The following is a 14,867-nucleotide window of genomic DNA, read 5'->3' on the forward strand; positions in this document are numbered from 1 at the left end:
CCCGGAGCGAAGCCTCCGTTTAGGCGAGGGGGTGTTTTGAAGGGCATCCTGAGATCGCTGTTTCTGCCGTGCCTCCGCTGGTGGCGTCGGAAGGCTTGAAGTCCCACCATGGCAGCCTCCGATGGTGGTGTTCTTTGTTCTTGTCTGATTGGGTTCTTCTTGTTATCGTTTTCTCTTTTATCTGACGCTGTTTCATATCATGTAGAATTCATTTTAATTGATCGTTGATTTCGTATCATCACTTGCTACGTGCATCTGTTTGTAGAATTTGTTCGATTCAAATGATGCCCAAAGCTTTCCAGACTTAATGGATCATGGCATGCATTTAAAAGCTCCAAACAATTTGGATATTATTCTCGCATTTATTTATTTATTTTTGGAAATAAAACGTGAGGCTGAGCATCATCGGGCACTTCTTATCTGATCGGATTCTACTTCGCTACTAAGACAATGATGAACGACATGACGTGCTAAAAAGAAATATAACGTAATAAACATGTGGAGTCAACTTGGCGTGACAATGCATTTCGCTGATGAATATTTTCTAGTCGGAAGTGGGACCCATGCTTTTTCATGCGCGTTATTGATCGTATCTTTTCTATCAATTTATTCATAAGTAAAAAAAAATTATTGAATAACATAGTGATATTAACTCAAAAAAATCCTTATTAGCTCTACCTAATGATATAAAAAAATTAGGAAAATCCGCTCTCCACTACATATGACATGAATAATTTTAATATAATCTAATCAAATAATAAAATTTTAAACTTTAAAAAAATTAAAAAAATATTTTAAAAAATCAGATAATATATTTTAATCTAACAATAAAATTTTTAAATTTTAAAGGATTAAGAAATATTTTTCAACTACTTATAACATATTTTAATATAGATAAAATTAAAAGATAAACTACAATATGAGAAAATAATATTCTAAAAATAAATATTTAAAAGAGATAAAAAAAACCTTTAAAAGAGATAAAAAAAATCTTAAAAACTTTATATAATATATTTTAATTTAATAATAAATATTTTAAAATTAAAAGGATTGATAAATATTCTCAAACTATAAAAATTTTAACGTTTAAGGAATCAAAATAAAAAAAATTATTTTTAAGAAAGGTACAAAAACTTATTTCTCCTCAACAGAATCCAACTCTTTGTTCCTCTCGAGCTTGGCCCAGTAAAGAATGAAGGAAAAAAATCTCAGAGGAGATCAGCCCTTCATTTAAGGAAATATATTTTTTAATTTTTATATTTATTTAATATTAATTTTCGTTTAATATATTAATGTGAGAGAGTGGGATAAAGCAACCAATCTATGCCAACTTTGTCAGCTCAGCCATGTCCACACTATAACCCACCCAACCAAATAACTCTTCCAGGCTCCGATGGGCTTAAGGAAGGAAGGGGTTCCTCCACTACATAAGAAGACTGAAGCCCCAAAGCGAAGAACACAAGTCTTCCTTGTATCCAACAAGATGATATGAGAGCTGACGTAGAAATCTTTGGTTAGAAATGCTTTCTGTAATCTCTGTGCAAATTTTGGAGTCTTGGCCCAATTCAATTAATTCAACACGTATGATCTTTGAAGTAACATGGCATTATAGCCAACATGTTGTGATCTCCATTCCTAGCAGCATATCAATGTTATGATCTCCATTCAAAAGAAACCTGTTAAGCTCGTTGTTTTGTTGTCCCGATAGGTGTTCGGTGAAAGGTCTGCAAAGGGGATGGGGGGGCGAGGGAGAGACACCCCGAAATGACGTCGCAAACGCAAAAGGGTACTGCTTTCCTGAGCCTTCACCGCTACGCTTGTTCCTCTTTCGATCTTTTGCTTGGTTTGAAGGTCTCGAAGGGGTTTAAACGACCAGGAGGCAACAGGCTTTTTGTCTCTCGCGGCTCAGCTTGGATCCTTCTGACAGTTCATTTGAGATGATTGTGTCGCCCTTTTCTCCCCTAAGTTGCCCCCCCACCCCCAATGCGTTCATGGTGGACAACTTCCTTCTCTGGTGCAGTTCCTGCTGCTACCATGTAGCATCCTTTCTTCTTCTGTATCCATCGGACCGTCTTTAAAATTCGTGCGTCCAACATGCTTTCTTCGGTTCGTCGATAAGCGTCGATCCTGAGAGCCATACACCCACGCCAAACCCATTTAGTAAAAAGAGGACGACGACGACGAATTCAGTGGGCTAAGCGGCTGCCGCCAAAGAACAGAGGAATAAAATAAAGGGCCAAGCGGCTCCACTTCTGACCGTGGAAACCCGCGCCCGCCGCACCGCACGAATCGCGAGGCATCTTCCCATGACGGCAAGCGAGCCGAGCGCCAAAGCCGAAAGGGTAGCTCCCCACCGCCGCTCCTCTCCAACGGCTGGTGAGATGACGAGACTCTCCGGCGGCCCCCACGATGCTTTCTCCACTGTACGATCGTGATCCTCCGGTGGACAGTAGCCCGGGCACGCAGGGTCCGCAGGAACTCGGTCGCCCGGCGTGGAGGGTCCGCCCCACGTCACATCAACCGGTCAGATCAGACCGGTTCAGGGAAAGAGAAGGGAAGCGATGGCGTTGCGGGACCCACAACGGGGACCACCATATGGACGGCCCAGAGTCGATAGGTACAGACCGGACCTGATCGTTGCTGCCGTCCGATGGCTACCGAGGGTAGCCCGACAAGATCCTGGGATTGAACGGCTGAGATCACGTGAGGTCAGCAGGGCCCCACCCGATTCAAGATTTGGATCATCTGGTCGGTCCGATTAGATTCTGCCAAAAGCGTCCCGTCGAATACTTTTCTCGATGACGTGGAATCTCTCTCACCAACCGATACTATATTTCTGTCGAGACACCACGCACGCAAGAGGGACCTCCCGGTGGCGGTCTGCTTGACGGCTCTTCATTTGGTCCCCTGGTTCGGTGACCAATAGAATGCTGACACGATGGTGACATCAGCATTTCCATGGATGAACCATTGCGGCAAATCACTTTCTTATGAATCCATGGACCTGTTTGGTGAATACATCAACTAAGGTCAAGTCAAGAATCGATCATATGGTTTTTCCTGAATATGAATAATTTATCAAAAATAAAAAATATTTTTAACATAGTAGAAAATTATTTGTATTTAATTTTTAAAAAAGGGCGGTGTTGGGTTGATCAAAATAGACATTTGAGTGAGTTGAATTGGACCCATTGAAGTTCTCATTCAAGTACATGTATGTACTCCAAAACAAGACCCACATACATACATGTCAGATTCAGACAAGAGGGTAGAGTGAGACAAGAATGAAACATGATGTTTCACTAGTCGAGCTATGATGTATGAATGATCCATACTCCACTAAGTTCCATACTGAGCTACCTACCAATGTACTGTGGTCACCTTTAGTGGGCATCCAACTTGATGTCAACCTTTCATAACTTTCTACCTTCATTCCCAATGCAGCATACACCCAATAATCCACCACAATCTAATGGGTAAATGCCTTCCTATGTAACTCTACAGTTGTCCTACTTGTCTTGCTATGTCACCTTTGACAATAATTTTTATTAATCTTCCTAACCCCCCCTACAATAAAAAAGAATAAAGAAAAGATAAAAAGATAAAGGTAAAAATAATGAATTGGTACCATAAAATCCAAAAAGGTTTGTCTTTATACTCTTTTTATTTTGTACATAAAAAAAATTTGCAGTAGAGGGAATAAAGTGAGATCAGTAGCTGCAGCACATATTGTGGTAGTAGGTGTGTATGTGCAGCCGAAGCATTTGTACTTTTGTCTTATGGAGGAGACCTTTGTGGCTTTATTCTTCTATATCTTCCATCATGGATGGGTTATCTAAACCCTAGCTTTAACTTTTGGGTTCAATTTGTACATGCCAATTCAAATCATTCTATGGAACACTAATCTTGATTCTAATCAACATCTTGGTTCGATTATGATGATGATGATTGAAAATGATTGCCTGACCTTTTACATTTAGTCATGTAATTTTGATTTTCCATTTGGCATCCTGCATATCATTTAATATAATTTTAGGATAGTAAAGATAATTTTAGGAGCACCTGCTTGAATGAATTCATGTTAGAATTAACTAGATTTATCTCATATTTTTTATTCCAGGATGATAATTGAATCGTATATATCTTACATTTGAATGAAACTATGTAAGTGATGATCAAAAAATTATTTAACTGATCTTATTATAATTATTGGATCTCACAAATAGATAATTCGATATATTACTGCTCATCTTGTTAGTTCGACATGTTGATCGAATGTTATTCGTTCATTGACATCATCATTAGTCGAGACTTTCTCATCTTATTAAGGTAAGCTTCATCTTGGATATTCAATTATCTAAATGCATTAATCGAGGCTTCCTCACTTTATTCGGGTGAGCCTATGTGCGACAATCATAATGCTCGACGATAGATACCCTCATGATCTAATAACGATATGTGATTCTGCATTACTACCTCACGAATTAATTGCCCACTTAACTCCAATGATTATCCGAGATCTTTATAAAAATCTCTAAGTATACGATTCTCTCGAATAATTCAAATACACAAACATATTTTCTACTTCGGAAATCTCCACTCTGAATCTCTGACATGTCGGATAATTAAAAATCTACTATTAATAAATCAAATTGGTTGAATACAATTGACTTGAAACCAAATCAATTTTATAATAATCATGATTCAATTTGACTTGAAACCAAATCAATTTCGAATATTCATTTTACATATATATTCATACTTACACTTTTAAATCTATATTAACCTAAATATTTCTATAAAAATTCAAAAACATAGATAAATACTATAGTTTTGTTGTTGATTTCCTTCAAATATATTTCATATATTTCTATATATAGTAATTTTATATTTCTCCCTTTAATGTTTATAATGAAAGCACTAAAAGTACCATAGTTAACAACAATTAACTTAAATTTATTGGACGGATACCAATGAGATAATGTGCAAAGCGTACACATTTTGAGGGTCATATACTCTATTTTATATACGAACCAATAAGTATGCTATTTTCGAACTTACAATGGAAACCCCTTTTATCATATGCCATATAAAAAGTTCATAGGGATTCGATGTCACAAATATTATAATTTCTTATTTTATTAATTAAGTTGGTTTTAATATATTCTTAATCCATTCATACATGCTAACTTTAACATGATTGTATTGGTGAATTAATTTCGTGCATTATAATTATATTAATACAAAATGCCTTTGTTCATTATAGCATTGCTAAGACGAAACTTTCGGACAAAAGAAATCTTGAAAACCATAATATGATAATCTAGTGGTGCTTTCTACAAAGTTAAATTATTATTTTATTTATAAATGCTTTGGTGAATATGTATGTATATCATTAATTGGAGAATAGGTAAGGTAAGATCTTTTTTTTTTGTTCAATTATAGAATCTCATTTTTTTGTGTATGTCATCAACAACTTGGATGTCAAAAAAAAAAAGTGTTTGGATCTATCTCACTTTAGTAATTATTACATCAAATCTATCATGTTGATTATCATTACGTCAGATCGATCATGCCAGTGATCATTGCTAAGTTGAACTTAGAACCTTTTGAGTCTCTATTCACTTCATATGTTAATCTAGGTATCGAATAGATCAAATCAGGAACACTCAACATTAGTTTCTTTTATGCATGTTTGAGAGCATGATACTACCTCACGAGGTCAAAAGCTCCTCATCCATAGATTTCCATCGACGATCTTAACATATATCGTATATCTAAGTTTCAATTCAATTCGTTGATCTAGTATCTTTCTCTTTTTAAATAAAATATAAATTTTTAATGTCATACCTAAGTTAGTGTGTTGACCTTTGTTGTCATCAATAATTAGCTCCGTCTATTAAGATATATACAAAGTTCAACTTAACGTTAAATTATGTGTTTGGCAAAAGAGGTGTATAAAATATTTCTCTTACCCTTTTTATAGCAACAATTTTAACAAATTGTAATCCTTCAACTATTTAGGATGAACTATATCATTATTTTTTTATTAAACAATAACAACGATAGTAAGAAAATTTTTAAGATCGATTATATGAATATTTTATTATCATTGATATACGTAAAAAATCATAAATTTAATTAAATTTAGAATACTTAAATATTTTATTTATAGTTTCTATTACCTTAAAATATTTTAAGATAAGCCAAGGCCAATCCAAAATAGCCATTCAAGAAAATAGTATATTCTATACCCAAAAATGATATACTAGGAGAAAAATGATAGGTTATGGGAATATTCCCAAAAATTATGTTTGTGTCTCAAAAATGATATGCTATGGGAATATTCTACTTGTATCATAGAATATTTTTTTCGACTTATTTGTTATTAAAAACTATTTGAATCATAATAATTGAAGTCAATTATTGTTTATCAAAATTATTTCTCTCTTGTCGAATACTAATTTAAGCATAAGAAGAATCACATCGAAAAATTCATCTGATTCAAATCTTTGTATAAGTCACATATGGAACACTCGATCAAGTCTATTTCAATTATCGAGGAAGTGTTAGAGCTAGCCCCAGGATATTTACCAAAGGATAATTTTGGCAACACAACAAAGACAATAAAGCGGAAAGAATAAAGCGACAAGAACAAACAAAACACCAGAACACCAGATATACGTGGTTCGGTCAATTGACTTTGACCTACATCCACGGAAGAAAGAGGAGCAAATTACTATTATAAAAGAGGGACACTTACAAATGCCTTAGGAAGATGTTCCTAGGCCATAAAACACCTTTAGCTTCCTAAACAAAAAGACTTCAAACCATAAGCAGGTTTTCTTGTGATGCCTGCTGTACTTCTTGTGGTGTTTGTGGTACTTCTCGTGGTGTGTATAACATCAAAGCTCAGACCCTTATTTATAGTTCCAAGACGAGACAACAAGTCTGATTTTCCCGATGTGGGACTATTGGACTTGCCAAACTAACAAATCTCCACCTTGGCATGTCCCAACAAAACTTGCTCCACCTTCTTCACAAAAGCCCCAACGGGCAATCACCAACAATGAACACCAACCAAGTCCAAGCACTGCTTGAACTTGTAAACCGGAAGAGGCTTCGTAAACATATCAACTGGATTGTCCTTCGTATGAATTTTCTGAACAAGGTCTTTTCCCTCAGCAATCAACCACTTAGCGGAATTATCACAAGAAACTGCATCTGAATAGGAAGTAGGCTCACCAACTTCACTTGTTTCTTCTGCAACAGACAAAGCATATGCAACCAAATTTGCATATCTTTGTGGTGGTCGAATATCTCTCATATGACCCAAACGCATATGTCATAATTTGATGATGTCAGAATCAGACAATGATGATGACGAGACTGCAACTGAACCTGTGACAGTAGTTCCCTGCAGAATATACAAGCTACCAGACCTACAAGCTTTCATAACAATAAGAGCACTTCTAGAAACTTTCATAACTCCACCTTCAGCTGTGTATTTACACCCAAGGGCCTCTAGGGTGCCTAAAGAGATGAGATTCTTTTTCAAATCAGGAACATGTCTAACATTAGTAAGCGTCCTCACAATACCATCATGCATTTTAATTCGGATTGTTCCTCTACCAACAACATCACATGCGGCATTATTGCCCATCAAAACAATTCCACCGTTACAAGATTCATATGTGGAAAACAAATCCCTATTGGGACACATGTGATAAGAACAACCTGAATCTAAAATCCATTCATTTTTAGACTTTGTCCTGTCATCAATAGCAAAGAAAATATTTCCAAAATTCTCATCAGATGCTACACTAGCTTCAGCGGATTCAATAGTTTTCTCAACAAATTTTTCCTTTTGCTTTAATTTATTTTTCAATTTAAAGCAATCAGATTTAATGTGCCCCATTTTATGACAATATCTGCATTCCAAATTTCTATGTCTGGATTTAGATCTAGATTTAGATCTACTACTGTCAAATTCTCTTTTATCCATTTTATCCCTGACAACCAGACCCTCAGCCTGATTTCCTCTACTTTCCCCAGTGATATCTCTGTCTATTTGCTCCTTAGATTTTAGTGCAGATTTAATTTCCTGATACGAAATTGTTTCTTTTCCATAAATCAAAGTATCACGGAAATGCTTAAAAGATTGGGGAAGAGAACACAAGAGCAACAAAGCCTTATCCTCATCATCAATTTTTGCATCTATATTCTCCAAATCCATAACCAAAGAATCAAACTTATCAAGATGTGAGAGTATAGATGTACCTTCAACCATCCGAAGCATATACAGACTCTGCTTCAAGTAGAGACGATTCTCCACTGTCCTCTTCATGTACAAGGCTTTAAGTTTGTCCCACATGCTCTTAGCCGTAGTCTCCGTAGCTACCTCCCGTAAAACCTCGTCAGAGAGGTTTAGAATGATGCTGGATCGGGCCTTCTTATCCATACCCGCAAGATCTTCCTTTGACGTACCATCTGGAATGTTCTCAGCACCCTGAAGTGCCAAATCAACTCCGTCTTGAACCAGAATGGCCTCCATCTTGAGTTGCCACATGCCGAAGTTGACATTTCTGTCGAATTTCTCGACAACGATCTTTGATATTGTCATTGTTGCCAAAAGATCCCAGAACCAGGCTCTGATACCAGTTTGTTAGAGCTAGCCCCAGGATATTTACCAAAGGATAATTTTGGCAACACAACAAAGACAATAAAGCGGAAAGAATAAAGCGACAAGAACAAACAAAACACCAGAACACCAGATATACGTGGTTCGGTCAATTGACTTTGACCTACATCCACGGAAGAAAGAGGAGCAAATTACTATTATAAAAGAGGGACACTTACAAATGCCTTAGGAAGATGTTCCTAGGCCATAAAACACCTTTAGCTTCCTAAACAAGAAGACTTCAAACCATAAGCAGGTTTTCTTGTGATGCCTGCTGTACTTCTTGTGGTGTCTGTGGTACTTCTCGTGGTGTGTATAACATTAAAGCTCAGGCCCTTATTTATAGTTCCAAAACGAGACAACAAGTCTGATTTTCCCGATGTGGGACTATGGGACTTGCCAAACTAACATGAAGTATTTGAGCCTTCGATTATACCATACTTCTTATACATGTGAGTCTAATTTGAATTAGACTAATCTAAATATCATGACAATAGAACAAATCTAAAATTTTCTTAAATCGAGAATTCCTAATCGAGCAAAATCTTATCGAATTAGGTGAGGAAGATGTTAATTTGTTCGATTCTTGAATTGTAATTAATCACGGATAGAATATCTCTTACTACTCAAATCATTGTAATCCCACCATCTCATCATGTTTCCTCATATTTTACCAATATGAATAATAATATTATATATATATATATTATATTTATAAGATCATAAAAGTATATAGCTTGGGAATTCGATCATAACACATGAGACTAGCAATAATTTAGTGTGCCACACAGAAAAGTTTGCAACACAATTAATTAGTTCACAAGATTGAGCAGCAGAAAGTTACCCCCCAAAAGGATTTTCCACAAGATTAAAAGAAGAATAAAAAAAAGAAAGAAAGAAAAAAAAAAAAGATCAACATAACGAATCACGAGAAAGAGACAACTTTTCTTTTGGTTCCTCACTTTGAATATTATATTTCTTTCACCTTTTTACCTTCCCTCTTCCATTGACTGACTGCTTCTAATCATCCAACTTGGCTGCCCCTTTTCCCAAAAGCCTCCTATTTAACACCACCACCGCCTCTCTCCTCCTCCTTGCAGAGAGAGAAAGAGCAGCAGCAGCAGCAGCAGCAGCAGCAGCAGAAGCAGACTTGTTCTTGAGATATGATGGCCATGGACACCCATTTTCTATTCCCTTACCAAACCTCCTGGGATTGGGATCCACACACCTTTGGAGCTGGAGATCTCCACGAACAACTCGTGCCTTTGAGTGGTAGTCACTACCCTTCTCTTCTTTGGTTTCTGCAAACACTGGCATGGTTTTGAGCTCAACAGCACTGATGTTTGCTTTGGTGATCATCGATAGCCATGGAGATGGAGTCGCCAGTGTCGTCGCAGGCCTCCACCGGTTACTTGCAAGACGCGGTGGCCGAGTGGAGCGACCGGTGCAAGCGGCGGCGGCTGACAGCTTCGTCCCCCGTTCATGATTCGACGACCAACGAAGGCCTCCAGAATCTTCTTCAAGTAATCAAGACTCGAATTATATATGGAGCTTAACGCTGAGTTGAGTTTTGCCTAACTCTCTCCTTCTGCCTTCTCCATTTGTAGGGTTTTTGGGACTTAAGCTGCCATGGCGATCCCTCCTTGCATGATCTGAGCTACTTGCTACAGGATAATGTCATCATCCCAGGTAGTGAGAATTATGTCTTGCTTTGGCAAACAATTATAGGTTAATGGTAATAATTCTACTAGAAGAACTCCTTTAATTGCTCCATGTTCACACAGATGACCCTTTCAACGTGCTGCTGAAGGCCAACACAGAAGTCGCCGGTCTGCAGCACCCACAAGAGCCACTTCTCTCCTCTTCCACCTCCTACGAAGAGCCACACAACTCCAATGAACTACATGGAAAAGATCCTCCTCAGTCACCAAGAGACACGAAACCTTGTAGCTCTAAAGCAAAAGCGCTTACTTTGAGAGGTAATTGAATCATACATGTGTATGAACCAAGAACATGCACGCAGCACACTCCTTTGACGGAGTCTAATTCTTGTGGGCATGACAGAATGCGAGAGAAGACAATGCAGTAAGACGACGAAGGCGAAGATGAGCGTGGTGTACCCCTTTGCTGTGGTGAAGCCCGGGGGAGCGGACGGCGACGTGACGCTTGACGACATCAACGCGAGGATTCTCATGCGTCCCAGGCGGCCTGTGCGCCACCCGGTGGGGGAGTACGCGCAGGGCCCCCGTGTGTCGCCGGACGGCCCTGGCCTCTCCGGTAAGGTAGTCGTCAGTCTCACACGGATCCAAACACGTGGGAGGGGCACCATAACAATCATAAGAACCAAGGGATGAAGATGATGATGTATCTGTTGCCACTGCATGCATTCCTCATAATAATTGTACATATGTAGTGCAAGGGAGTCTCTGTGATTACCTCTCGAGATCATTTTTGTTCTAATACTTTGAGAGAATGGAAGTTTCAGATTCGTCTTAGCATAATGTTTAGGAACGTAATTAGCTTCTCCTTCCACAATACGATGGAATGGAAGTATTCTGCATGCAAGCTTCAAGTGGTGATCTAGTGAACAGATCAGCGGGCCCTTGTTTGACCGAAGAACAACGTGATCTAGTGTGAGAGAACGTGCAAAAGCCATTGAAGTGCATACTGTTGGGTGATTCAGCTTCTACGAAGAAAAAAGAGAGAATAAAACGAAACACACAGAGAGAGAGAGAGAGAGAGAGAGAGAGAGAGAGAGAGAGAGAGAGAGAGAGAGAGTAACAATTAGAAACAGTGCCGGACGAGACCTCCGGAAGAAGCAAAGACAACTCAGCATCTGAATCTGACATATATGTTTCAAAGGAAGAGTACGAAGGCCAGCTGGAAGAACACAAGTGCCTAACCCATATAATTCAAATGCATGCTGAAGAAACAACTCATGAATTCAACTAAACCCTACTAAATTATGGATCAGGATGGACTCAATTGGCAGGTGAGAACACAGAGACAAAACATGCCACAACAAATAGTGAATAGAAAGCAGGCAGGTGGTGGGGAAGGGAGTCGATATCAAAAGTTGCATCCTGTCGTCCTCCCCGAAGTCAAGCTGGTTTGAACAAAATTTTCCTGGACACAATAATAAATGGTGCTTCACCTTCCCCCACTAGCCATTTGAGACCGGAATGAGAGCTTGTCCACATGTCCTCCAACGCAGGATGTGTCGAAAGGTGTTGGCTACCCTCATGAGAAGAAATGATTGCGGGACACCGACCCCACATCGCGTGGATTGGAATGGCCCCACTGGGGCTGCAGCTGGTGATCATCACTCTGTTGCCGATTTGATAGATTCAGTGATGACTCGTCTTCCACAGTAAAGTCACAACCCTCGAGTCGTGGCTGCATCGCCCACTAATTATAAGCTGCGGTGCTTTTCCCTTAATTATACTCGGATTGCACATGAATTCCTTCGACTTTTTCATTACTTCAAATGAGATATGTTCTTTGCCAACGACAGGTTCTGTTTCCATCTTAGTCTACTGGAATGGCTTAACTCGAACTTTAGCTTCTGGTTTGAATGATAAGTGATGAGTACTCCATACTGTAGACCAATCAACTGTCCTTTTCGAGACTATTGAAACAATCCCATTCACTTTGCGGATGGTTTTTTGTGAAGATTTGACACGATATGGAGGCGGGGAAAGAAGAACCAAAGCCATCAGCTGTCTGCATGTACACACTGCCACCCAAAAGGCCAGAAGAAGGCGACGGGCATGGGATCCATTATGGGAGAGAGAGGTGCAGCTCGCCTCTGTCCGGGGGGGAAGGGGTGGTGGCCATGCAACGGGCGTGAACCAGCTTCATAATTAGAGGCCTCTCGTAGTGCGTGCCAGTACACGCCATGGATTCTAGTAAGCGGGTGGAGCTCATGTGGCCACAGACGTAGGCAGACAGGAGGGCAGACGAGGCTCCAGCGGAGGCCCTCTTTTCTTCCCCCATTAGCGTTACTAGATTCCTCATTCATGTTTCCTCACAAGAAGAGCGAAGCTGGAACTAGGCTCTGTCCTCCTCTGCTTGTATAACTGCCGCAGCGCCTCTGCCATGGGTGTCTCCAGTCGAAATGTGGAAGTCCATGTACAGGTGTGCGAGTGGAAGCTGGGCATGTGCATGGCTATCAGAGAAGCCAGGAGCTTGAACGGAGCTCCCCATGCACATGCTGCCCTACATCTTCCGTCTCTTGTTCGATTTCGTGGAGCAAGGAAAAAGCAAGCCACAGTGATTTGGTTTGCTTGTTTGTTCTCTGTAGGGAAATAAAGGTTTGTTGGTGGTAAGGATGAAGGATGAAGGATGAAGGAAGATGCCTCAAGAGTTCAATCACTGTTATGATATCGGATGTTAATAACATATTGATATAGTTTATACTGGAGATCAATCTCTCGAACAATGCATAGGCCCATCAATCATGAGATATGCTTTCGATGGTCGAAAAGGAATTTGCATGAAGAGACTATTATGGATGGAAATCGAGATGTGTTTTCTTGTTGTGAATATACGATGTTCTTGAATCTTTACATCGTGCCCGAGGTGTCAGCATTGCTTGATCCAGTCCTCGATGTACAAGGTCACCCACGTGGATGCTCGGGTGGTGAGGACGAGCGTCGGGTCAGGTCAGGTCGAGTCGGGTTCGAGCACAATCTTCTCTCTTGGCGAGTGACCTGCTTCTTCGTTGCTGGGCTCCTGCACACAGGTCGAGGTCGGGAGGGGGATTTCCTAACTCGACAATTCTGAAGCTCAAGTCAATAGTATATATAAGAGAGTTGATAGTTCGAAATGCCCCCCCCTCATGATTAGGGAGGGTTAACTTTTATATCTACGAGGATAAATTGGTCGTACAGGGTCAATTTACTACGGTCGGCTCCTCGAGCGACCGACTTAAGCTTTTGTACGAGCGTTGACCAACCTGCACGGATCGGCGCCGCGTGACGCTGCCTCGAGCTTTTCGGGATGGTTGTATCATAATGATGTCGTTCGTACGGAGGGGGTGACAAGCGGTTGCCCGTCACGTGTGTGCTACGCGCCATATTATACTTGAGGTTTTACATTTGTATCATCGTGTCTGCTTGCCTGGGTCTACGTGGGCGATGCCAAATATACCATATCATATGAGATTGTGATATGTAATAAAGATTAAGAAGTCATCCAAATGCTTGCTCTGTAGAGTTTTATTCTGCTTGAGTGTTTAAAAGTGTTATTAACCTCTCCGTCGATATATGTTTTATTTTATGATTAAATAGTATTATAGTCAAGAATATCTTAAATAATATTTAAGAAGAATTAAGTAAGATTATCTCTTGTGAATAATCTATATCCATCTCGATAGATCAAAAAAAAAATATTGAGGACATAGCATAGTCTTATTTTGTCTATAAATTATTATGACCTACCCGGACGCTTTCTTGAGATTCAATGGCTGAGAGGCTTAAGATTCTTGATTTCCTTAGAGACTTCATTAATTGGATATATGAGTGCATCTATTCTCCATAATAGACGTGTTCTTGTTCCAACGGTGAACATTCTAGACATCTAAGGGTGACTAAGAGATTAGGCAAGATGTTCTCTTACCTCCCTATTTATATATTATTAATATTCAACTTCTAATTTCTTGATGAATATTTTCAATGTGTCAATAATGTGCTAGAGTTTAAACTATATGAGAATCTATCTACCCAAATAATTAGTTTGTGTCAGAAAATCAAATATTTTTTCTCCTAAATTTTTTTTTATAAAATTAAAAAAATATTTTTATTGTGTTAAATGACGAAAGACTAGGACCTAAGACCTATTACTTATGTAACAATTCATTAACCAATCCGAATGTCACAACAAGACTTTTATCCTAAAATATTGATTGATCGAAATTATATTTTCTTTAATATTAAATGAGTATAATTTTATTGGATTCAACTCATGATCACAATATTGATTTTTATCTAATATATGTTAATCTTGATTTATTTGACTCGGACTTAGCATTATAAAATTTCTAACATGGTATCAGAGCTAAATGGATAAAAATTTGATATGAATGAATAAAAAAAAAATCTAGTTAGGCTACGATTTGATTGAATAAAGATGAATCGCACCATTAAGGGTAGACATGGATGAACGAACCATCTCATAGTATCGAAAA

At 38.8% G+C, this 14,867-nt stretch overlaps 1 protein-coding gene across 1 annotated transcript; it reads left to right on the plus strand.

The window, feature by feature from the left end:
- The first annotated feature begins 9,806 nt into the window (after positions 1–9,806).
- On the plus strand, positions 9,807–11,159 carry LOC135645032 (protein XRI1-like). The gene is made up of 5 exons (XM_065163060.1): positions 9,807–9,952; positions 10,046–10,203; positions 10,288–10,369; positions 10,465–10,659; positions 10,745–11,159. Exons 1-5 carry the CDS (start codon positions 9,844–9,846, stop codon positions 11,032–11,034), a joined length of 834 nt encoding a protein of 277 aa, XP_065019132.1. The 5' UTR covers positions 9,807–9,843; the 3' UTR covers positions 11,035–11,159.
- The last annotated feature ends 3,708 nt before the right edge of the window (positions 11,160–14,867 follow it).

This window comes from Musa acuminata, chromosome BXJ3-8 (assembly GCF_036884655.1).
Source record: "Musa acuminata AAA Group cultivar baxijiao chromosome BXJ3-8, Cavendish_Baxijiao_AAA, whole genome shotgun sequence".
Taxonomy (NCBI): domain Eukaryota; kingdom Viridiplantae; phylum Streptophyta; class Magnoliopsida; order Zingiberales; family Musaceae; genus Musa; species Musa acuminata.

Bases quoted from the DNA above. Each gene is read 5' to 3' on its own strand.
- LOC135645032 (XM_065163060.1), top strand. From the start codon at position 9,844: ATGATGGCCATGGACACCCATTTTCTATTCCCTTACCAAACCTCCTGG. The intron at 9,953-10,045 runs GTAGTCACTACC...GATCATCGATAG, and splicing joins ACAACTCGTGCCTTTGAGTG to CCATGGAGATGGAGTCGCCA. The intron at 10,204-10,287 runs GTAATCAAGACT...CTCCATTTGTAG, and splicing joins GCCTCCAGAATCTTCTTCAA to GGTTTTTGGGACTTAAGCTG.